This window comes from Arachis ipaensis, chromosome B9 (genome assembly GCF_059453495.1).
Source record: "Arachis ipaensis isolate K30076 ecotype BB chromosome B9, ASM5945349v1, whole genome shotgun sequence".
NCBI classification, from domain to species: domain Eukaryota; kingdom Viridiplantae; phylum Streptophyta; class Magnoliopsida; order Fabales; family Fabaceae; genus Arachis; species Arachis ipaensis.
The window spans coordinates 17,805,633-17,832,173 of record NC_142444.1 but is presented as its reverse complement, the minus strand read 5'-3'; the positions used below and the strand labels follow the sequence as shown (position 1 = coordinate 17,832,173).

The following is a 26,541-nucleotide window of genomic DNA, read 5'->3' as shown; positions in this document are numbered from 1 at the left end:
GGGGCTAGTAAATTGATGTTGTGTTTTTATATTTATTTGCAATCAACCTCTTTTAAAGTGAAGGAGTTCATAAAGAAAAAGTGAAGAATTAATCACTCTTTAATACAGACAATAAAATTCACATGTAAAAATAGTTATAAATTTAATAATAATTAAATTCGATATTTTTTTTTTCTGTAATGTTGATATTTTCTCTTTATATTTAGATTGAGCTTGAGCGTTTACACTATTTAATTTAGTATTTTTAGTATAATTGAGGCTTAATTTTTTATGGAATATCACAAATTACTACACTTTATATATCTTTGTGTAAGAAATTTAGTCTGGGTAGGGTAATTATAAGTATATTGCACTTCTCCTCGATAATTTGATGAGTTATAACTATAGTAGCTTCTTGTATGACAGTGATGAGCTTGCATTAAGTTTGATTTAATTAATAAGACAGGGCCTTCTCTTCTCATCTTCCTCTATGCTATCTTTAAAAGTATATGGTAATGTGAATTGGAGAAGTTGTGTCGAGACTAGTGTTAAATAGTAAATGTGAGTAGTATAACTATAAAGAATGGTTCTACATTGAAAAAGATATACTTATGAAGAATTTATAAAATAAAAAACTCATAAATTTAAGGTCTTAAAGTTTTGACTTAAATATGATATTTTTTCTTTTAATATTCTCCTATTTGGTTTTCTCTAAGATATTTTCAGTGGTGGAGAACTTCACACGATGGCTTCACAGCTCAGAGGAGTACCACTGTATTTTCTGATAGTAGTGCTGCAATCCACATTGCTTTGAACCTAACCTTCCATGAGAGAATGAAGCATATTGAGATGGACCGTCACTTCACACGACAATTAATGCAGCCTGCTTTGTTTAAATCATAGACATCTTCTTCCCTTCCATTTGTGATATAAGGATTTAAAAATAGGAATTTTGAGTAGTGTATTCATTAATGAATTGAAATAGTATTTCAGTATAGATACAGAAACAAGTTAATATACATATTTTTGTATACTTAGAGTCAAAGACTATAGACAATGAGTGTTACTCATGATTTTATTATTCATTTATTATTGTTATCTCTTCCTGTTTGAACAAGTCCACTCTTGTTGCTTGTGCTTATGTCATGGATGACAACATTGTTAAATAATTGGAGGGTGCTTCTTATCTTAGAATTCAAAGTTCTTTGAACCTCTCAGGCCAGGTTATATCTGTTGGCTGGATCTACTATATAACAAGCACTATCTTATTATTCTGCACACTAACTGTTTGATAAAATGTTGCATCGATCAATTTGGTAACAACTATCATTTCAGGTTTGAAACAAAGTTTGTCAAATGTTTCTTTTATTTTCCATGTTTTAATTTGTGGCAACTTTGATCTCAATTCAGTAGATGTACATATTTATGCTTCCTAATTGTGATATTGAATGGTGTAGAAGCAAACTGAGGCAGACAAGGTGCACTTCTTTATCTCCAATGGCATCTTCCAAAGCTTTCCAAATAAAACTTGTTGTATTTGTTGGTCTCTTGTTTGTCTCAAATTTAAGGGCATGGAAGAAAATATGATATCTGAAAATTCTTATTCATATACTGATAAAACTTTAACTTTCCGAGCTCCTCAAATAAAATATGATGTCTTTGTTAGCTTTAGAGGCACAGATATTCGCCAAGGTTTGCTGAGTCATTTGATTAAGGAATTTCATCGAAAACAAATTTTTGCCTTTGTTGATGACAAACTTGAGAGGGGAGATGACATATCACAGGCACTTTTTGGAGCAATAGAAAAGTCGCTGATTTCATTGGTGATATTCTCACAAGACTATGTTTCTTCGAGATGGTGTTTAGAAGAACTTGTGAAAATAGTCGAGTGTAGAGAAAAAGATGGACAAACCGTAATACCTGTTTTTTACAAAGTAGATCCATCAGATGTACGATATCAAAAGGGCACCTTTGCAAATGTGTTCGCTGAACACGAGGAAAGGTATGATATGATCAAGGTGCAAAACTGGAGAACTGCTTTGAAAAATTCTGCTGATTTATCAGGATTTCACTCGACAAATTTTAGGTAAGTCTTTTCCTGCTTTTTTACATAGTTATATGCATCTACCTTGTAAGCAGTTATTGCATAAGTCTGGAGATTAACAATTGAAATGTAAATTGATTGTATATTAGGTAAGTCAATGATACATTGAATGATGATAATGTGATATATGTATGGCCTTGTGTGTACATGTAATTTTCTTTTACTTTGTAGTTCTGAATTTCACCTGTAGAAGCACATAGTAAAGTTAGTCTTCTCTAGGTTCATATTCATGAAGCTTTTAGATTGCTAATAAAAGAAAACAAAGGTTCCAAACTTCCAAATTAATAATAAATGTATATTTTCTTTTCCTTTGTTGTTGTATAGGAATGATGCTCAGCTTGTTGATCAGATTGTTGATTTTATATCATCAAGATTAAATGACATGCATCAGGTTAAATCAAAAGGACTTGTTGGAATTCACAAACCAATTGCACAGTTAAGAGTCGTTGATGCTCAAAGAATCCGAAGATGTACGTGTTATTGGAATTTGGGGTTTGGGCGGTATTGGTAAGACAACCATTGCAGAAGAAGTATACAACAGAATGTGTGCCGAATTTGAATCTTGTTGTTTCTTGGCAAATGTAAGAAAAGAGTCAGAAAGAGATGGAATAATGTCTTTGAAGAAGAAACTCTTTTCTACACTATTGAATGAACAAAATTTGAGAATTGACTTACCAAAGGGATTGCCTGATTATGTTGAGAAAAGGCTTGGGCGCATGAAGGTTCTCATTGTTCTAGATGATGTGAATGATTCTGACCAGTTAGAAACTTTAATTGGAGCTCATGATTGGTTTGGATTAGGCAGTAGAATCATTATAACAACTAGAGATAAGCAAGTGCTAGTTGGAGAAGCTGAAGAGATATACCAAGTTGAGGAATTGGATTGTGATGAATCTCTTGAACTCTTCATTCTAAATGCCTTCAAACAAAACCAGTTTGAAATGGAGTATTGTGAGCTGTCAAGGAGGGTGGTCAGGTATGCCAAAGGCATTCCATTAGTTGTTAAAGTTTTGGCTCAACTTCTTCGTGGCAAACGAAAGGATATATGGGAAAGTCAATTGGAGAAACTTAAAAGAATGCCTAATAAGAAAGTTCATGATATAATGCGGCTGAGCTATGACGATCTTGATCGTCAAGAGAAACAGATTTTCTTAGACATTGCCTGTTTTTTCAATGGATTGAAGCTCAAGTTGGAATACATAAACGTTTTACTGAAAGACCAAGATTATGCAGTGGCTGCTGGGATGGAAAGGCTGAAAGATAAGGCTCTTATAATTATTTCTGAGCACAATATTGTATCTATGCATGATATTATTCAAGAAATGGCTTGGGAGATCATTAAAGATGGCTCTGCTGAATACCCTGGAAATCAACTTCGGTTATGGGATTCTCACGACATATATCAAGTATTGAAAAACAACAGGGTAAAACTCAAAAGTTTGGTTATTTATTTATTTCTGGGGAAAATAGACTTTTAATGTTGTTTGAAATTTCTATACTTCTTTGTTGATAGGGGAGTGAGGCCATTAGAAGCATATCCTTCAACTTTTCAGCAATTAAGGACCTTCAGTTAAGCCAAGAAGTCTTTGCTAAGATGAGCAAACTACGATTTCTAAATTTCTACAGCAACATATCTCAAGAGGCCACGTATAGTTCTGATGGACTTCCATCTTCGTGGAACAAAGGCCTGTGTCTTCCTCAAGAACTTGATTCTTTGTCAAATGAACTAAGATACCTTAGTTGGATGCATTACCCTTTGGATTCCTTGCCAACCAACTTTTCTGCAGAAAATCTAGTAATATTGGACTTGTCCTTCAACCGAATGGAAAAACTTTGGTGTGGGGTGAAGGTAAGTTGTATATATTTGTGTCCTATTGTATGAAATTTCCATTTCATATATACTTTAATTAGCTGTTTGATTCTTTTTTAAAATTGTTCTAATTGGTGCAGAATCTGGTAAATTTAAGGATCCTTAGATTATATAATTCCTTACACCTGACCATGCTGCCAGACTTGTCGAAAGCCAGAAACCTTGAAATACTAGTTATTCGCAAGAGTTTCAGTTTCCTTTATGTACATCCATCTGTTTTTTGTCTCAACAAGCTTGAGATATTGGATCTAGGAGGGTGCGTTTCCCTTAGGCAGCTCCGAAGCTATATCCATTTGAGCTCTCTCCGTTCTCTCTCTCTTGCCGGCTGCGTAAGGCTACAGGACTTCTCAGTTACCTCAGAGAATCTGGAAGATTTGAACTTAGAGCTCACAGGTATCCAACAACTACCGACATCCTTTGGGCGCCAAAGCAAACTCGAAACATTACATCTAGGATTGTCTGATATTCAGAGCATTCCTGAAACCATCAAGAATCTCACAAGGTTCAAGTATCTTAGCATCAAATATTGTTGGAACCTGAGGGATTTACCAGAGCTTCCCCCATCTCTTGAGTATCTAGATGCCACCGGATGCGCATCACTCAAGACAGTGTTGTTTCCATCATCGGCTGCCTTGCAGCTTAAGGAAAACAGGAAAAGCATTTTGTTCTGGAATTGCTTGAAATTGGATCAACACTCCCTTGGGGCTATTGAATTGAATGCACGAATCAACCTCATGAAATTTGCATACCAGCATTTATCAGCATTAACACATGACTACTATAAAGATAATGACAATGAAGCCATCTATGTGTATCCAGGAAGCAATGTTCCAAAGTGGTTGGAGTATAGAACATCACATGATTATGTAAATGTTGATATCTCTTCTTCGGCTGCGCCACATTCCCCTTCGTTGGGCTTCATATTTTGCTTCATTGTTCCACGAATCCTCTCGGATGGTTCTACTTTCAGGTTTACCATAAGTGTTGGTGAAGATGAAGGAAACAATGTCAAATTTTACTTGAAGAAACCACTTGAAAAAATTGTTTCAGATCATGTGTTTCTCGTGTATGATCACCGGCTTACTCACTTCCTTAATAGCAGAAGCAATGTTGAAGTTCAACAGAGGCTTAAAATTAAGGTTGCGGTGGTGACACAGACAGGTAAATCAGATTATGTGCCTCTGAAGCTAAAAGGGTTTGGGATCAGTCCAATAAAAGCATCAGAATATCAAAATTTCATTCAGAAAATGGAATTGGTTGATAAGAGGACGAAAAGAGCTGGTTCAGTTACTTTGGTTGGAAATACTTCACTTGAAAGATTTTGCTTCCAAGACCAGAAAACTTACTTTGACTTCATTCAAGAAATCAACTACGTTGATGGTTGTTGGAAATTCAAACACCATCAATTCACTAATTATTCATATAGGTATTTTATTTGATTTTAGGTGCATTAATAAATAGTTTTATGTTTGAAAAGAGTTTTTGAGGATGTATTATGTGATTGTATTTTGTTTTATTATCCGTAGATAAATTAGACATTTAAATCTCTTGTATTAGAGAACTACACTATAATTAGATATAGAGAAAAAAAACTCAGACATATATTTTTCCTAGTATAATATGCTTCTCTCTTCTCTTATAAACATAGTTGTTTACAGAGCTGCGCATTGCGCAACACTTCTTAAACTCTAAAATTTAAATTTTAAAATTCTTAAATTTTAAACTCTTAATTTTAAATTTTAAATCTTAAATTTTAAATTCTAAATTTTAAACTTAAAATATAAATTTTAAATTTGAAATCTGTATAAAATATAATAAACAAAGAGTTAAGATAGTCACCAAAAAAAAAAGAGTTAAGATTAATTTAATTAATAAGAAATACAATTTTGTTTATGGACTGTTTTTTTTAGATATGAATATAATGCGTGTGTTATGCATGGCTATGAATATAATAGGTGTTTTCTTTTTTTATAGAGATTATTTTTTTTTTTTAATTTGTCACTAACAAATTGGACCCTCAGGTTTTTGGATTATAAAAATATGAATGCAAATTTAAAGGTTTGAATTCTCAATGCACTATTTTAAATTTTGGGATACACAAATAAGAGGGTAGGATTAGCACATTTTAAAAAATTTATAAATCAAAATGACAAATTTAAGAATTAAATTTGTATATTTAAAAAGAGGTAAATACCAAATCGGTATCCAAAAGATTCTGACGCTGACAAAATGGTACCTGATTTTTGTTATTGACAAAATAGTCTTTGAAAGATTTTAAAATTTGACAAGCGTACCCACGAGTTCGCCGGAGCACATCTCCGGCAAGCACAATGCTGACATGGCCACTACAATTTGATGATATGGCAAAAACCGTCCCCAACCATAATCCTTCCCCCCCCAACCATAATCCTTCCCCTCCAACGCACTTCTCCTTCCCCCTCCCCATCGCACTCCCCCCTTCCCTTCCCCTTCCTTAATGCACTCTCCCCCCTCCCCAACCATAATCCTTCCCTCCGCTTCCCTAACCCTAATCCCCCTTTCCCAACGCACTTTCCCCCTCCCCAATCCAAAATCCCACCTTTTGAACTCTAATCCTCTTTTCTTGCCCCGTTGAACCCTAATCCCCCTTTCTCGACGCATTGTCTCACACTCTCAATTTACCCTCCCCAAAACGACAGTGGAGCTCAACCTTCTCAGTTTTATAGAGCTAGTGTCACTAACACCACACTGTTGCCATCGTCGGGTCTTCTGCGTTCATCAGCGTCGTCTGTCTCCTTTATTGGCCTCGTCTCCGTCACCTTTGCTCGCTACTCACACTGCCAGTTGCCGCTTGTATCTGCTTGTTGCTCGTCCCCAGTCACTGTCCTGCCTCTTCTGTCTGTGTTCTATCTTGGCTCTGTCATGTCGTGCTTCCTCTGTCTCTGGTGTTCTTCTTCTGGTCTTGTCTAAATCGGCTTCTTACTTCGGTGGTGTCTGTATTAATCTTTATTTTATTTTATTTTGATTAATGTATATGAATTTATTTGTTTTCTCTGGGTTTTATTTTTATTAATCTTTTTGAATTATAAATTAATCTAAAAATTTGGGATAATTCATGATTTGGGACAATTCTGTTGATATTGAGGTTATTGTTGCTGCTAGTGGTGGTGTTGAGAGAATAAGAGGGGAGTGTGTGTTGGAAAAGGAGGAGTGGTGGAGATTGCTGTTACTGTTGATGTTGAGATTGTTGTTGCTGCGAGTGGTGGGGTTGAGGGAGGGAGGGGTAATGTGCGTTGGGGAGGGGAAGTGGTGGAGGTTGTTGTTGCTGTTGATGTTAAGGTTGTTGCTGCGAATGGTGGTGTTGAGGGAGGAAGGGGGAGTATACGTTGGGGAGGGGGTTGTGATGGGGCGGGGACTACAATGGGGGAGAAGTGTGCGTTGGGGATGGGGGCTGCGACGGGGAGGGAGAGGGAAGGGGAGAGAGTGGGAAATGGATTCTCTCCAATTTTTTTAACACTTGAGAAAATGAAGTTTGATCTCTCACCATTAATATTATAAGTGAGACCAAAAATAAATATGAGAGAGAGAGAGTAATGAAGGGAGAGAGATCACAATTGACACCATCTAATTTTTTCTTCACTGGAGAGGATCCACTCCCGAGAGAGTGTGCGTTGGGGAGGGGGCTTTGGGGTGGTTTGCCAGGTCACCAAAATACGTTGGCCACATCAGCATTGTGCTTGCAAGAGATTTGCTCCAACGAGTTCAGGGACACGCTTATCAAATTTTAAAATCTTTTAGGAACTGTTTTGTCAATAATAAAAATCAAGTACCATTTTGTCAGCGCTAGAATCTTTCGAGTACCGATTTGGTTTTACCTCATTTAAAAATGAGTCTCGCTACACATCCAAGCAATTTTACATCCAAGATCATTCAAGTCATTTAGTTTACGTTGCGGGACTTCATCTTCTTCTTCTTCTTCTTCTTTTTCCTTCTCCTCCTTCTCTTCTTTCTCCTTTTTTTCATCTTTTTTTCATTATCGTCATCGTCACCACCACCATACTACCACATCCATCTTCTCCTCCTATTTCTTTTTTATTTGAATTTCTTTAATCCCCTCCTTCCTTTTCTTGTTTCTCCTCCATCATTATTGTTGTCATCATCAACAACACCAACATTTTGCTAACATCTTTATTGATTCTGATTTTCTATGGAGATCGAAAAAATAAAAAATATTATCAAAACAAAACTATTGTATAATACCAAATGAACAAAAAATGGTCCATTATATAAATTCGAATTCAGAAACACACGCGTCTCGAATGAACAAAAAATATTATCAAAACGAAACAATTATATAATATCAAATGAAGTAAAAATTGTCCATTATATAAATTCAAATTCAGAAATACTTACGTCTTGAATGAACCGAAAATTAGCTCAAAACGAAACCATTGTATAATACTAAATAAACCGAAAATTGTCCATTAAATAAATTTAAATTTGATGATAACAATAATGATGATACGTATTAGAAGAAGACAAGACAATGACGATAACGATGATGATTATGAAGACAATGATGATGGAGGAGAAGGATGAAATAGAAGGAGGAGACGAAATTCTAATAGGAGGAGGAAGAGGAAGGGGAAGAGATGTTGGTGATGACGATAACAAAATTGAAAAATAATAAAAAAGAAGGAGAAGAGGAGGAGGAAGAGAAAGATGCATTGTTGGTGACGGCGATAACGAAATTGAATAATAAAAAAGGAGGAGAGGAGAAGGAGGAAGAGAAAAAGGTATTGTTGGTGACAATGATAATTAAATTGAAAAATAATAAAGAAGAAGAAGAAAGAAGAAGCATAAATTTAAAAGAAGAATAAGAAGAAGAAGAAGAAATACAAAAAAAAAACGGAAAAAAGAAACCACTCAAATATTGGATAAATTTAAATATAAAATTGCTTAGATATAGAAAAGTACTCTTTAAAATTTTTTAAAACAAATCTAAGAGTTAGATTTATAAATTCCATATTATAGTAAAACACAGCAAACTTCAACAAAGCTAGAAAACACCGATAGAAAGTCAATATCAAAATAAAAAAAGTGTTGTTCATCTACTATTTCCTTTTTCTACTTTATGGCACATGGAGTAGAAAATTTAAGGATCAAAATTAAATATTTCAAGGAGTTTGAAATATTGTACAAATTTGTTGGACCAGGGTCCTCTGAGGATTGACCTTGTGTTCTGAGGCTGCAAAAAAATTATTTGACACATTTTTATGACCTTAGCCAGTTAGATCTTGAGATGCCTCTCCAAATAGCTTGAGATGACTATGAATATTAGATGAGATGATGATTCAGGAATCAACAGAAACCAAGATGATATGGTTATTTCCATTTGGGGAAGCGGCGGCTTGGTCGATCTGACTCCGGCACAAGGGGCAGCCGGTATGAGAGCCAAGCCACCTATCAATGCAACATGTGTGGAATACGTGCTTGCAACTGTGAAGCTTCCGAACACTCTCTTCTTCTTCGAACTGCGCCAAGCATATAACACACTCTGTTTGGTTCCTTCCATCTACAGAACCACCTACCTTGTACTGGAAGGTAATGGAGTGCGACTCCAAGCTCGCGCCGCCGCAGCCGGAGAACTTGTTGTCCAAATATATTCCCGGTGGTGCCGGCATGTCACTAGTGTGACTACACCATCCAAGCATGGTGAAGCTGAAGAATGTGAAGGCAATTATGAGTGCTCCAACTATGAGTATGCCAAAGACGATGTTCATTTGTTCCGGTGACATGGTCATGGCGACACAAATGAAAATGGATGAAAAGGAAGAAGGGAATATCTATGCAGACATTTATTGTTGGAACTTGTCAAAGATGTTTGTTGACGATTACTATGTGAGGGAAGCACCAACTTAGTAGTTCTCAACAAAGCTAGTAAGGTAGAGCAGATAGAAAACATTCTATGTGTATTGAATATGATCTTTCGTAGCTAAATATGACAAACAATAAAGTATACTTATAATATTAAATTTTTGTAATAACGATCTTAAGCAAATAAAGATGTTGTTATAATCTATAAAAATAGAATATTAGTAAAATAAAAAAATTTAGATTTAATTATTTTGTTGGTCCCTATAGTTTTACTAAATTTACAATTAGGTCTATATATATTTGTTTAATTAGATACTTACACTGCTTTTGATTTCATAATTAGGTCATTTCTGTATAAAAAATGTTAAAATTAACAGAATATTTCTCCTAAAAAATATGTGATTAAAGATCTAATTAGATTCTTAACTGTAGGTATCTTCAATTTATGAAAAAATATTTTATTAATTTTAATATTTTTTATATTAAAAATTACTTAATTACAAAATTAAAAATAATATAAATACTAAATTAAAAAATATATATAAAGATCAATATAATAATTAAATCAAAATTTATTATAAAACAAGTCCAAGTTTACAATATTTGGTTCACATATGGTAAAAAAAATGTGCAAAGGGAAAATTAAATTTATTTTGAAAATAGTAAAAAGTTATATGAGTAAACAAAATTACTTATTAAAGCAATTAATTTATACAATTATTTATCTTAAAAAATACAAAAAATATTTTAAAATCATGCAGAAGAATAAAAAATAAAAAGGGGGACCTTTCAAGAAGTAGTTGTGGCGTAGAAGACATCATAAATACTAAGATGATATGCTTCGGATTTGGTTAAAACTAGGAATCTAGAACTACTAGTTCCTATATCGGGCATGCAAGAAAAGAGTTGACAATTACGAAGAAGGAACATATGCATATTAATTACTTGGAGCTTTTAATAAGGATCTTATGGCGGCTTCAGGGCATGGATCTGATTTTAATTAGTTTTAATATATACACGAGCAGTAGAATAAGAATTATAACATTAATGATTTAAGTATCTTTGTGGTTGGATTTAAAAATGAAATATTATTAGAATATTCTATTTTCAAAAAGGCTATGTTACACATCGAGTTAAACTCTAAAGTAGTTCCTGAGATTCACAAAATGCACTAATTTAGTCTCTGACTTCCCAATTACACTATTTATGTCCTCGAAATTGAAAAAAATGCACCTAGTTGGTCCCTCCCCCTTTTTCCATCTAAACTCCTTTCCAGCAATAGTGATGTAGCAATTGATTGCCACGTTGGAGTGTGTAACGGTTACAAGATGTGGCAATCAAAAGTGTGTAACCCAATGTGGTCCCTGAGCCTCTTTTTAACCCTAACTGCTGATGGAGTAGCGTACCACTTCTTCTTCTTCTTCCTCCTCCTCCTCCTCCTCGCTGTCCGTTTCTTCGTCGTTGCTGTGCTGGTTGGAACGATGGTTGGACGTGCAAATGAAGAAGACGGGAGTTCTATTCGATCAACGACAAGGACGCCTAGTCGCAGCAGAGCTTCGCGAGTGCCAGAGCGGTGTGGGTGTGGGAAACGCCCTGTGTTCCGATGGTCTGGAACGGATACCCAACCAAACAAGCCGTTCTTTAGACGTCCGAATTACAACGTAAGTTTGTCTTTAAGAATTGTTGTTGATTTTTTTTATGCCAACTCTGAAATCCTTAAATTTACTGCTCACAGAATAGTGAAAAAAGGTGGTGTGAGTTTTTCCGATGAGCAGACATTGTAGAAGATGATAATGAAAATTTTGAAAATGTTGCAGCATATAACAATGAAGAAATGAGCGTGAGTCTTGCTTTGAGGATTGGCAATTTGGAGGTTGAATTAAGGACCCAGAAATATATAATACAAATGTTAGGATTGTTGGTTTTTTTCTTATTAGTTGTTGTACTAGTTGTGATTGTAAAAATGTAACAACTGTGTATTGTTTATGAATGTATGTGCAGTGTTTGGATTATTGGTATGTAAATAGATTACAAAGATAATAACGAAACTGAATAAATAGAACAGAACAAATAAATTGATAATAGCATATTTTGATTATAATTAACACATTGTCAAACACAATCAATTGAGTAGCTCCTGATAAACACCATAATGCAGCCACCAAAAAAGAACACAATTAGAACTCCAAATTTAAAGGTGTATAACTACTAAAAGTAAAAATAAACCGTACAGTCTGGTTATATGCTTTTCCTGAATGAAAATAACAAAAAAAATAACTAATGCCTAAATTCTATATGTAATTGATCAAACATCAACAGCTAGTATATCCAATTATTTAGTATTTTTCTTCCTTGGTGCTTTGAACCCTAGAGTTGGAACAAACTTCAGAAAGCTTACCAACTTAAAAGATGTTGCTACACTTGCTCCTTGCATGGGATCAACAGAAGCAGTTACTGGTGGTGGTGAATTTCTCCTTTTAGTTGCTAATTTATGTTGCCTTTTTGTTGGTAGTGGTGGTGTTGGTGCCTGAGTAAAGTTAGGAAACTAGTGTGAAAAAAGAGCAATTACAAAATTGTCAAAAATAAATGATAGAGGACATTTTTACCTCATCTTGTGTTTTACCATAGTTTGGTTGAGATAAGTCAATCTCGGCAGCAGCCGCTGGTGGTGGAAGGTTGTCTGTAACATCCACATGAGGAGGATTTTGGACACCAACACCAAGAGGAGCTTCAACTGCTTGTGGTGCTTCATTGGTGGTGTTGCTTGCTTCAGCTGCAGGTGTACTCCCAGTTGGAGTAGTTTTGGACTTGGCAGCCGCAATAGCAGCTGATGCAGCTGCAAGCGCAGCAGCAACCTCATCAGCTTTCTTTTTTTTTTACATCCCCTCTTAGTGTGGCCCTTTACTTCACAATATGTGCATGTGAACAGCTTCAGCTGTCTCTTTAGAGTAACGGTTGGCTTAGCTTTCTTGTTTCCACTAGTACCCTCATCGGCATCCTTTCTTCTTTTGGTTGTCAGTTTTTCTGGTTTTCGTTTAATGTTAGGAGCTTGTGGCTGATTGTAGACTGATTTTTTCCACAGAGATTGGCCTGGGAGAAGATTGATGTGATGTTCATATGTCTTCTTGTATGACTCCATGGTGACCAAGGAATGACAGAAATCTTCGGGTCTCTTGTTCACCCGTGCAAGAGTAGCACAGGCATGAACACAGAGAATGCCTATAGTAAATAAACAAACAAATGATCAACTCCACATAAACCAACATAATAAATGAAGAGAGTCAAGAGTATGGTTCACTAACATATATATATAAAAGACAGGAGTAGAGAGTCAAGAGTACAAAATAACAAGCTCCTAACTCAGTCTGCGAAGCTAAGGCTGGCCGGATGAGATTTACATACATATATACATACCCCAAGGTCCAAAATACATAAATAAAACCCTAGTTCTCCTGAAACCTCTAAGAGATGCAAAACAAAACAAGTTGTTCGGAGAGTTATATACATATGACCATGTATAAAATATACATCAAAATAAAGTCCCAAAATATACTTTGCTGCAGAACTCTAGACGCCTACTGAGGTGCCTCTCGACCTGCATCTGAAAAATAACAATATTGTGTGGAATGAGAACCGAGGGTTCTTAGCATGGTAAAGGTGCCACGCACATAAGATATAAGGTCCTGGGAATGCCAGAGGCAATCCTAGAACACCGACACTCAGATTATAAAACTTAAAGAAGTAAAACAGAAACCATAAATCAAGGTGGTTCTCTAAGGCTTTCTAAACTTAACCAATTCCTTAAATCTAACTAATACTAAACTAGAACCCTAAATCTCTCAGCCTTTCCTCCGTTCCTCCATCTCCGGTGAAATTACAGAGACAAACAAGCAGACAATGACAAACACAGGTAGAACACAAATAATACAGACAGCAAATAAAACACATAGCATATTATAATTACTTAGGCAATCCCATTTAATGCACAAGCAAGCAAATCAAACAATATGCATATGATGTATGCCTGTCCTATGGCTGTTGATACCAACTGTCGGTTACGTAGCCAGTCCAACATGTCTCGATAGCTAACCGCGGACAGTTCCTCTATACACGTAGCCCCAATATCAGAAATTAACCATGGAAAGAATTCTAAGCTGACATGGGGGAGACAACACCCCAAGCTCAATGATAACCATGGGCAGAATCCCAAGCTGACATGGGGGAGACAACATCCCAAGCTCAATATTATCCATGGGATGAATCTCAAGCTGACATGGGGGGACAACACCCCAAGCTCAATAATACTCAATCTTTAGCTTACATATGCATCTCCGGCATACTTGCAACATTACCATACTTCCTCAATAAATCATAATCACTTACTCATTAATCATATATTTTATTATTCTCAATTAATTAACTTCATCAATTCTCTCATACATCACTCTCAATTTTACATTATTCTCTTAGTTGCCTCATACACCACTTTCATCATCTTTATCAAATCAAAAACCATCTTCTCTAACCACATATGACCTTTTAAAAATCTTCCTTCATCTTCAGGTTACCACCATTTCCTAACTTCATCCTATTACTAGGTTTACTAACCAGATCTAGGGCCAAAGGAATGAAAATAGAGGCTTAGAAGTTCGAAATTTAGTTTTAAAATACAAAACTTTGAGTTGTTGGAACAGGGGCCAGGCGTACGCGTGGGTCACGCGTACGCGTGGGTGCGCGTCTGGACCAAGACGCGTATGCATAGCCTTTCTCACGTACGCATGCGAACCAGGCAGAATCGACTGGTCGCGTATGAGAAATTTCACGTACGCAAAAACCCCTGGTCACGCGTTTTATCAAAAATTTTGGCTAAGTCTAAAACCTGTAGAATTTCAATTTTGAATCCCGAACTTCTGACGTGCAAAACTTTTTCGTTTTAAAACATTTTTCTTCCGTTCTTCGAACGCCGTAAACTTCACGGACCCAGTTTTCATATAAAATAAGTTTGAAATCATTCGAGAGTCCGGAAGCAGAGTTATGGCCTGCCGAAGTTCGGACAAAAACCAACTTTACACAAAACCTCAAAACCTTAATATTCATTAAAAACCAAATTCAAATACAACTTACTAAACATATATACAACACAAAATAACCCATATCACACTAATGAGATACCACACCCTCTCATCACTCACCATACCTTATTTTCATAAACCCTATACATAAACTTCTCAAATTTTCCAACAATCATCAATATACAATCACATATATACACCTTCATGATCACCATTTCATCAATCATTACCATACCCTTATTCATCATTCCATTCCCAATATAATCAATTAAACACCATCACATACTCATACCATATTATCATTTATTATCACAAGCACTGAGCATTTAACATACTTAATCGTTCCACCCTATCTTATGATCATCTAACCTAAGTTTTCACAAGACATTATATATTAAATACGAGAAACCTAAACCATACCTTAGCCGATTTTCACGTATAATCCGAAACACCACTCAAGAGGCACCAACCACAGCTCCAAGGATCCAAAATCCCGAAAGTAATGGCATCCAAACTCCACCAAGCCACCAATGTATACAATTAAGCTCCAATTTTTATACATACCAACCTAATTCACATATATGACACATTCATACCTAAAATTCAATACCTAATATACTTAATTTAGGAATTAGCTAAGGTTCTAGAATTCTTACCTTACCCAAGCGTCATTCAAGCAAGAGTGAATATTTTTCTCAAGCTAATCGAGTTCTATAACATCAAAGGAGCAAAATATCACCACCACCCTTAATAATTCTCAAAAATCAAAGGGGATAGAGAAACTAAAGCAAGAGAAAAGTTTACCTATGAAATTATTCCAATAGATTCGTAGAGCTCGACGTGGTAGCCAAGTGGCCGCAAACAGTGCGGCGATCGGAGCTCGGAGCGAGAAGTTGTGGTGGTTTGAATTTTGGTGTTAGGGTTTATCTTTCTTCTCCCTCACCTTGCATTGCTTCAGCGTCTTGGCTGAAGGGAAGAAGAGAATTGGCTCTTCTTATATGTGGTTGGGATGATAGGTTGGGCCTTGGCCCATTTCAGGCCCAGTTCAACCGGTTTGGCCCATTCGGCCCAATTTTGGGCCAAATTATTTGAAATTAGTGTCAAAATTCTCGTTTTAATGTTCTCTATCATGTTAAACTTCAAAATTTTATTTTATAATTTTCTTGATTAATAATTAATTTATTCGCTAATTATTTATTAATCTCTTGGGTTTTACATTTCGTTCATTCAGTACTATACAATTGTTTCACCATGAGTACGTGTTTGGTTCATTATGCAAAAAGCTGTTCGAATTTGAATTTATATAATGGATAATATTCCATTCATTTAATACTATACAATTGTTTTACCATAATAACATGTTCGGTTCATTTTTGTTTTGCACAATTCAAAACTCTTCCTCCTCACCTTCCACTGCTTCTTTTCTTCACCAAGGAGAGAAGGAGGAAAAGACAAAAAAATATAGTAGCAACAACAACAAAAGAATAACGATAAGGAGAAAACACGTGAAGAAGAAGGAACGCGAAAAAGAATGAGGAGGAGGAGGAGGAGGAACGCGAAGAAGAAGAAGAAGAAGAAGAAGAAGAAGAAGAGAAGAAGCGCGGGAAAAGAAGAAGAAGACGAAGAGAAGAAGCGTGAGGAAAGAAGAAAGCGGAAAAAGCGCGTGACCTAAAATTGCTTAGATGAACTTGGATGCCAAAATTGCTTGGAAGTAAAATAATGTATATACAAAAATTAATCACTAAGTAAAATATATATATTGAAATATAAAATATATATTAAAAATAAGTTAAACTATATATGTATTTATATATAAATATATAATATTAATTTTGATGGCTGACTTTAATATGTAAATAATATTTTTGTTCTTAGACTTAATTATAAATTTTAAACATAAAAAACTAATAAAAAATTTGATAAAACTAATTAAATATTCAAAAACGTTCTACATCCAAGTCATTTATCTAACAAAGTCTAACTAAGTTGTTATAATGTGTTTCTTGTTCACGCGCTTCTTCTTTTTCTTCTTCTTCTCGTACATTGCTGCTGCTACTGCCTCTTCTTATTTTCTTCTTTTTTCCTTATTTTTCTCTTTCGTTATCGTCTCAGTCGTCACCACCACCACTACCTCCTCCTCTTTTGTCTCCTTTCTTTCTCATTCGAATTTATTCTCCTCCTTCTTTTTTTTCCTCCTCCTCCTCCATCATCATCATCATCATCATCATCATCATCATCATCATCATCATTTAAAGATATTTTTTTTCACGGTTTGCGCCACTTAGAAACAATTTTTTTTACATTCTTCTTTACAATAACGGGCTCCATCTAGATCAACTCTTACAAGTCTGGTTAACCCTAAGGTCATAATTCTTATCGTGAGCACCTACGTGATACTCGAAAAATAACAAATATAATCATGATCAGTTTACAACAATATAAATAATAATCCTAATAAATTATAATACAATTCTAGTCAATATACAATAATAACCATCAAATTATCTGGACCATCCTCATAAACCATATCATTACTTGGACCAGATTCATCAACCACATCATCACATGTATCAAACTCATTAACTACACCCTTACCAAAACTAGGCCGATCAACCTCATCTTCACCTGCACGAGTCTCATCAATCGCATCATCGTTCTCTTCCCCGTCACCCCCAGGTATAGGAATTCATATTGGGGTTTGGTAACATCCAATCTCCCTATGAACACTCCTAACCGAATCAACAAAAATTCTCGGTTTAGAGTGCCCAGAATAGGACCGCAGTGGATGTCCTGCATCCAAAGATAATCGTCTGACAATACATTATGTGACATTTCACATAAATTTTCTTACTTACTCGATCAGTCAAATGTTGGCGCCGCTTTACGGTGTGGAACCATGCCAGCTTGATTCCATTTTCTCTATGGTCGTTTGGCCCAGGAGCACTACCAAATTGAGTTATGTACTTGTTCTCTAACCCACTTGTGCTGTGATTAGTTGATCCAGTCAATGAAAAACTGTGAATTTGGAGTCCAAAAATCATGGCGACGTCCTCCAAAGTAATCATGCACTCGCCGTATGGAAGATAAAACGTGTGCGTTTCAAAACGCCACCTTTCAACCAGTGCGTCTATAGTCAGACTGTAAGACATGATCCTCCCAATCTGAGATATATGATAGAACCCGCTCTCTCTCAATTGTTCTTCCACCCTAACATCATATGAGTCTATTTGGTGTAAGTATCTCGTATGAAAATTTTTTTAACCCTAAAAACAAAAATAACAATTAACAGTGAATCACTATAACCAGTCCATAACTACTATTACTAACAAAATAAATTAATATTTATTTTAGTAACAATTATATTAATTAATTACTAAATTACTACCGACTCTAATAATTAATAATTATTAAATAAATTATTAATTATTAAATACTACAGTTGCACACAAAAATTACTTACATATATAAGATATTAAAGATATTTTACAATATAATCTTCAACATATATGATGTCACTTTTTTTATTTTCGTATTTTCTAAACTCTACGATAAAAAAATATACAAGTATTTAAATATAATTATAACCGAAGAACTAATTATTAATCTTTTATAATCAATATTTAAAAATATATATTTAAAATTAATAACAATTCTAACATAACAATTAAAAATTATACTATTTTTTAACCAATATTTAAAGGGTTATTTAACAATAAATATTTAAGAATAAAACTAAACTAAACTAAACTAAACCTAGTTAACAAATAATAAACCATGAAACTGTTATTTTTTTAATTAAATATTTGAAATGAACGATATTTAAAAGTAACATCACTATAATTAATTCTATTTTTTTAATAATAATTTAGATTTAATTATTAAATATTTTAATCAAAACTAACATCACTAAAAATATAAATTAATAATAATTGAAACTAATGTTTTATGTAAAATAAAAAAATTTCTAAAAGTTATTAAGTAATTCTGTTTTTTTAATAATAATTCAGATTTAATTATTAATATTTCAAGCAAAACTAACATCACTAAAAAATTAAAACTAATTTTTTATGTAAAATAAAAAATGCCTAAAAATTAATAAATAATTCTTTTTTAATAATTAAGATTTAATTATTAAATATTTCAACCAAAACTAACATCACTAAAAATATAAATTAATAACAATTGAAACTAATTTTTATGAAAAAAAAATTTCTAAAAATAAATACTAAACATTAATAATAATCAACTATTAAATACATAAATAATACTGTTTTTGAAAAAAATTATTAAACTAAAACTAAAATTACTAAAAATATATACTGCTACTACAATAACAAAATTATATTTCCTAATCAACTAACAATTAATTTATTTACTATTAATTAACAACAACAACATCTACTACTACTTCAACAATAACAAAATCATATTTCCTATCAACTAATAATTAATTTATCAATCCCGCTACGTTACCAACAACATTTCTGCCAACTTTTGTCAACTCTTATTTATAACTGTGTTTAATAGAAGTGTCTTTGTAGATGTGTTTACTAAAAATGTCTTTTTCATAACTGTATTAAATAGAAATGTCTTTATAGATATATTTTCTTGATGTGTCTCTTTATATATGTATTTAAAATATAATAATTAATTATTATTGACAATAAGTTGACAGATAATATATTAGTACCCTATACTTTTTCTTAATTTATTTACTATTAATTAACAACAACAACTATAACAACTACCACGACGACTACTACTACAATAACAAAATCATATTTCCTAATCAACTAACAATTAATCTATTTACTATTAATCAACAACAAAATAATCTAAAAAAACTACAAAACCCCTAAACTACTATTTAAAAAACATCCAGTTCAAAAAAAAAAAAAAAAAACAGCAATAAACAAAAAATAAAACACTTTACCTGTATGGCTTTGATTTAGTAGAGTATATAATCTGCTGTCGTTTTACTTGCTTTGGTGGGGTAAAGAAGTTGAAAATGATGGAAGAGAGTTTTGTGGAGCCTTGGACGAGAAGAAGAAGAAATAGAGAAGAGAAGATGGTCGCTAGAGTTAAAGGCTCTCACGGTGGGAAGAGAGAGGCTAGCGTCACGTGTCGTGCATGCACACAAAACGTCAACGACATTTTATGCAAGAAAAAGTATAGGTAATCAATAAGATTTTTGAATAATGTGTAAACAATGTGAATTAATAGGATTAAAAGAGTAAATTTAATTAGTAGCATTAAATTAGGGTATAGTGTATTTTCATTTGATTGGTGGTTGTTCATGTTGTTCAAAATTTTCATTGTTCCCCTAGCACTCTCCTTTATACAAAACAATGGCAACGTTTTGTGCAAAACGGCAGTGATGCATTGCGCTAAATGGAGTCGACGTTTTTTCTGCGTCAGTCAGAGCTTCCCTCAACGGTGACAAACACGCCTCTTTGGGTATTTTGGTAAGATACACCAATCGAAGCCCAATATTAAAAGAAAAAAAAAAACAGTTCTCCATATGTCAACATGTTTTTTCTTGGACGTTTTTTTTTTGACAAAGGTTGTTATCTTGGGAACAGAGAGAATCCTTACAAAAAGATTGCTCTATTTTGATGAGCGAAAATCGAATACGCTCGGATATTGGCAAGTACACTAAATCGCATCAAATAATATCACAATGAGTAGATATCATTTCCATAAGGATTAACGGATTAAGACAAACAATGTTTAATTAGATCAATCAAATATTGACAAGAGAAAATTGGATCGTGAATTAGAAGCAAGAATAGTGAAAAAATTTTAACATTTAAGATGATTGTAGAATGTAAATGGGAGATGGATTAGAGAATTAAGAAGAAATTAAGAATGAGAATGTTGAAGGTTCCAGAGATATTTGATTCTTAGAAAGAATAGTGACTGTGTTTTCTTACTTTAACTCATACAAAAATATTTTCACAATAAATCATTTATAACCAAATTCCAATTTTTTAATAATTTAATTTCTCTTAACTTAGTTAATCACCAATCCCTTGGTCAACTAATTAAGAGAAGAGGTGAAAAATAGTTTCGATTTTAAGTCAAACAATATTCAAAAAACTATCCATAGCTGAATTATATATCACGTATTCAAATACTAGTTCTAAATAAATGAAGATTATGAGATAGATTTCAAGCTAATCTGAAATTAATTTTTCTAAAGTAATAATAGAATTCAAGATAGAATTATAATATTTTTCAATACTTCTAACCATTAGTGATGAAGAAAGAAACTCAATCTTAAAATGTAGAAAAGCATGAATTAAAATAAAGAAAGCACTCACATTATAGATGCATAAATCAAACAGTGCTCCTAATCTTTAATAATGGAGGTTTAGTTATTTATGATAATGAAGGAAACTAAAAAGATGAGAGAGATGTTGATGCTAGGGATCCGAGAATTCTCAATCCTGGATCTTCCTCTCTTGTGAACTTTGTTTACTTATTTATATTCTAAGTCTACCTAAAATTCAAATTCAAAAACTAAATTTTATATTCTATGTAGGGAGAATAAGATAACTAATAACAATAATTCAAATCCTAACTAAAACTAAAACCAAATCAGAATCAAATCAAATCTTATCTTAACAGAATCTTTCTTAATTTGACCGAAATTACATCTCTGAGGAGTGGGTTGTGCTAAGTATTCCGGACCTCAAATTAAAGTGAATTTGCTGGCGTATAATTTTATAGGTTTAGCGTTTAACTTTGATGTAGTGGCCCTTGATCAGGGATGTCAACGGGGCAGGGTGGGAGCGGGGATACCTCCCTGCTCCCCATCCCCACCCCCAGATTTGCTCCCCGTCCCCATCGCTGTTCCTCACCGTGGGAGAATATTGCTCCCCATCCCTATTCTCCACAGGCCCCATTCCTCCGAAGACCCCATTCCCCATCTATCTGATAGTTCTAACTAATTATTAATTTCCATATAAATAGAGCTGCAAGTATCCATCCTATACAAAAACAGCAAGATTTTATACAAAAAGTCTAAACGACAAGATGGTAACTTTTTTCGAAATGACACAGTGGGGGGACGTAACGGCGAGTCAGAGGACAAAACAGTGGACAAGGCGGAAGACATGGAAACAGAAGGGGGAATAGACACGACGGCAGAGTTACGGAGCCACAAATAGAGAGCACGACGCAGTGAGAGTGATGGCACGGTGAGGTGTGACGATGCGATGAGAAGGGAGAGTGGCGAGGGGGGTGGCTGCAGAGACGTTGGATGGATTATGGAGTATGAACAGTGTTAGTGATCTCTGAATTGAAGAAGGGTTATGCAAATGAGGACAAGGAGTTTTAGGTTTCTATATATATATGTGTTTTGGGTTTCGGAGACTAGAGTGAGGGAACGGGGTGGGGATCCCTACGCCTGCCTCGGGTGAATTTTATCCCCCGTTCCCATCTCCGCAGAAAAAAGTTTCCACAGTTAGATCCCCATTCAGAGCAGTTCCCGCAGGGATCCCTGCGTCTCGAGTAATTTTGCCATCCCTACCCTTGATTGGCGTTGCACTTCAGTTTTGGCATTGGACGCCAAGTCTTTGAGACACTGAGACTTGTCCTTGGAGTTTGGTATTAGACTTGGCATTGTGGCGTTTAACTTGGACTTTGAATTTGGTCATGAGCATTTAACTTGGAGCCCCAGGCCTTGAAGGTCAGTTTTCTTCCTCTTTTGGGCGTTAAATGACAAGTTGTGGTGTTGGACGCCACCTTCATTTCTTTTTTTGGGCGTTAAACGTCTTGTTGTGGTGTTGAATGCCAACTTGTTTGGCCTTGAATACATTAAATGCCTAGCTTGATTTTATGGCGTTAAATGCCACCCTTAGCGTTGCACGCCTAGCTTGATTGTTTTTTGATCGATTTAGATAAAAAAAAAACTATAATTAATTTAAAAAAATACACAAAAAATACAAGAAAAACTACTAAAAATGCATATGCATCAAATTTTCAGTGGCAATAACAACGAAAATGCAATAAAAAATTCAGTGCCGTTTTCGCACTAGCACAGTGTAAATTTTGTAATTTTTTTGTTGGTAAAAATATAATTAAATATTTAAAATGCTAAAATTGTATATTACAATTTATTTGAGTAAATAAATAATTTGTTTTATTTAAATTGAAAAAAAAAAAGGCCCGCTGCAAGCCACCTCCATATGACAACAGGTTTCTCTTGGACGTTAAACAGGTTATTACTTATGTTAGGGCCTCAATTTTTAACACGCCCCAATGTATAGCCCACCATGTAGCATAAGTTAAGCCCAACTTATTGTGGAAGAAAACTTAATTTAAGGACATGAGCGTTGTGATTAAACATAGATCCAGAGCCCATTGAAAATAAAAAGACTCCTTTTTTGAGTTTGGTGCACGAGCAATGGTGAATGCTATTTCCAAGTGAGACCAAAAAAATAATAGCATTTGGAAGCTTTGTATTGAGAGTATGAGGGTGTGGTGAGACATGGAATCAAAATCATGAATCATAATTGGTGTAAGCCATATTACCTTATCCATATATATCCACATCCAAATCCACACCACCCATCTAAATTCCAAAATAACACCTCTTCCTGTTTCATCTCATCCTGAAATGGCAATGGCAACACAAGCTTCCCTCTTCACCCCACCCCTCTCTGCTCCCAAGCCCACCGACCGTGCATGGAAGCAAGCAGCCGCAGTGTCCTTCACCACCCCCAAGCTGAACCTGAGGTTCCCAAGCATAAGAGCTTCGGCTGCAGAGGAGAAAGTAGAGGCTGCTGCAGCAGAGAAGGAGAAGGAGGAGGCACCAGTGGGGTTCACCCCACCTGAGCTGGACCCAAACACGCCATCCCCAATATTCGGAGGAAGCACTGGAGGACTATTGAGGAAGGCCCAAGTGGAAGAGTTCTACGTCATAACATGGGATTCCCCGAAAGAACAGATCTTTGAGATGCCCACAGGTGGCGCCGCCATAATGAGGCAGGGTCCAAACCTTCTCAAGCTTGCAAGGAAAGAGCAGTGCCTTGCACTTGGGACAAGGCTTCGCTCAAAGTACAAGATCAAGTACCAGTTCTACAGGGTCTTCCCCAATGGCGAGGTCCAATACTTGCACCCCAAGGATGGTGTCTACCCTGAGAAAGTCAACCCTGGTCGCCAAGGTGTTGGTCAGAACTTCAGGTCTATTGGCAAGAACGTTAGCCCCATTGAGGTCAAGTTCACTGGCAAGCAACCCTATGATTTGTAATTCAGCCTAATCTCTATTGTACTTACTTATTATAATCATATTAATCTCCGTACCTTATGTGTTTACGTATTTCTATTGTTGGGTTTTATGATTAACTATGCCAGCGTTTGGTTTATGTCTTGAAATAGAGGCATAGAGATATAAATATTAAAGATATAGACACAAATTATTAGTATATTTTTTATTGTGCTTGGTAAAATATTGAATAAGTACAATAAAATTAGGGAAAAAATTCATATTTTATAAAAATTAATAAGAAATAAAAATATAAAAAATAATTGTATAAAATTTAATAAAAATTAAAAATGTAAAAAATTGTGTTCAACTGATTACGTTTTTATGTTTTAACATTTTAAAAGAACACTATATATATATATATATATATATATATATATATATATATATATATATATATATATATATATATATATATATTTTATGTAGTAAGATGTTTATAAAAAATTTGTATTTCAACAAACAAATAATAAAGTACTTGCGTGTTGTGTCTTGAAACCAAACGTTGCCTATAGTTGGGTATTGTGCTATTTTGCTTGATTCGTGCTGGGACAAGAATAATTGAATTAGTTGCTTCTGATTGAAGATATATACAATCGTAGAAATTCATATTACAATAATAATTAGCTATTCCGCTATTCAATTATTATGGTATGATATATATAAAATGAAGAAGCTAAGTAGCATTGGTTAATTATATTCAATAAGATGAAGCTGAAGATAGTGGTGGCGTTGGTGCTGTTCCAAGCACACTCTCAGAGCTCAACCTTGTTGGAACCATAATCACCAATTTATACCCAGCTCATCCGATCTAACCTTTCAACACGTGGCATATGATGAACTCGACAAGCCACTTGAGCAATAATCTGATTGACCTCAATCTATGATATTGAGGTGCTATATAGAGGATTCATATCACAACTTACTTTGAATGTGGGGAATATCGCTTTGGACAATCTGCATCTTGACTTGAGCGGCTGAGCCTCTCACAGATGTGGCAACTACGACTATGTTATTGACTGGGAGTTTAAGCCAAGTGGTAGTATCAAATAATTAATTCTAGTCGATGCTGATTTTTAATTACTAATTAATTAATGACAATAATTAGGGATGAAGGGAGAGTGAAACTGCTGAGTTGGCAGTGGTGAATTCTAACAAAATTTTTGTTTTTGTAAAAATAATTTATAAAAATTAATGAAGGAAGCGGCTTGACCGTGCACTTGCAAACGGTAAGTGGATGGATTGTTTTCCATCAGTCTCACTGTCTCAATCCGTAGAAAACGGTTTAGATCATGCGCTTATCCTCCTTAATACAAATTCAGTCATAGAAAAATCTAATCGGATGATTAAGTTTTAGGAGAGATGATGTGGTTTAGAAGAAATTCGGGTAATTATTACTGAAGTTTGGAAGGAATGGGTGGATGACTCAGCAATGTTTATTTTGGCTCATAAATTGAAACATTGTAGGCACCGTATTATTCAATGCCAGCAGCAGAACAAATCTAATTCGAAAAAGGACATTGGTGAACTCACATTTCAACTTGAAATTCTTAGAGAGGAGGGTATTACACGGAGAGAATAGGTTGAAACCTTGGAAAATAAACTTGAGGATACTTACTTTAGGGAGAAAAGCTATTGGAGGAAGAAATCTCGTGTAAAGTGGCTAAAAGAAGGGGACAGAAATACAAGTTTCTTTCACCAATCATTCCAATCCAGAATCCGGAGAAATAAAATTTGGAAATTGAAAAACAATGATGGTACGTGTGCTACCACCCGTGAGGAAATTGCACAAGTAGATGAAACATACTTCAAGAATATCTTCACATTGATTAACCAAACTAATCCGACACATGCATTCGAAGATTTTGAAACCAAAGTTTCAGCAACCATGAACAAAAAATTAACTAGACCGATCAGTTTTGAAGAGGTAAAACGTGCGGTCTTTAGTGTTCACCCCAGAGCATCCCTGGTAATGATGGATTTACGGCTAAATTCTTTCAATTCTACTGGAGTTTAGCAGGGGAGGATATTTTTAAGGCTGTTCGCATTTTCTTTGTCAGTGGTAGACTACTAAAGAGCTTCAACCATACACAAATCTATCTCATTCCTAAGATTCCTTATGCAAATGATATGACACAGGTTAGACCCATCAGCCTTTTCTCAATTGGGTATAAGATTATTTCTAAAGTACTAGTCCATCGGCTACAGAAATTTATGACTTCGCTGATTAGCCCTAATCAAAGTGCCTTCATTAAGGGTAGATTGATTTCAGACAATGTCCTAATCACTCATGAATGTATGCACCATCTAAAGACAAAGAAGAGGAGCCTATCGAGTGAAATGGCTGTTAAATTGGATATGAGCAAAGTCTATAATTGTGTTGAGTGGC

At 34.6% G+C, this 26,541-nt stretch overlaps 2 protein-coding genes and 1 pseudogene across 3 annotated transcripts; 2 read left to right on the top strand and 1 right to left on the bottom strand.

Moving 5' to 3' along the window:
* The first annotated feature begins 699 nt into the window (after nt 1–699).
* LOC107618313 (disease resistance protein RPV1-like) lies at nt 700–5,569 on the top strand (annotated as a pseudogene). The gene is made up of 5 exons (XR_015899271.1): nt 700–1,314; nt 1,437–2,065; nt 2,408–3,507; nt 3,597–3,932; nt 4,034–5,569. The product of XR_015899271.1 is annotated as a disease resistance protein RPV1-like (transcript).
* Nucleotides 5,570–9,286: 3,717 nt separating this feature from the next.
* Nucleotides 9,287–9,736, bottom strand: LOC107615086 (RING-H2 finger protein ATL34-like). The gene has a single exon (XM_021111780.1). The coding sequence runs from the start codon at nt 9,734–9,736 to the stop codon at nt 9,287–9,289; it is 450 nt and encodes a 149-aa protein (XP_020967439.1).
* A 13,658-nt stretch (nt 9,737–23,394) lies between these two features.
* On the top strand, nt 23,395–24,206 carry LOC107619189 (photosystem I reaction center subunit II, chloroplastic). The gene has a single exon (XM_016321431.3). It carries the CDS (start codon nt 23,505–23,507, stop codon nt 24,135–24,137), a length of 633 nt encoding a protein of 210 aa, XP_016176917.2. The 5' UTR covers nt 23,395–23,504; the 3' UTR covers nt 24,138–24,206.
* Nucleotides 24,207–26,541: the final 2,335 nt, after the last annotated feature.

Bases quoted from the DNA above. Each gene is read 5' to 3' on its own strand.
- LOC107615086 (XM_021111780.1), bottom strand. From the start codon at position 9,736: ATGACCATGTCACCGGAACAAATGAACATCGTCTTTGGCATACTCATA.
- LOC107619189 (XM_016321431.3), top strand. From the start codon at position 23,505: ATGGCAATGGCAACACAAGCTTCCCTCTTCACCCCACCCCTCTCTGCT.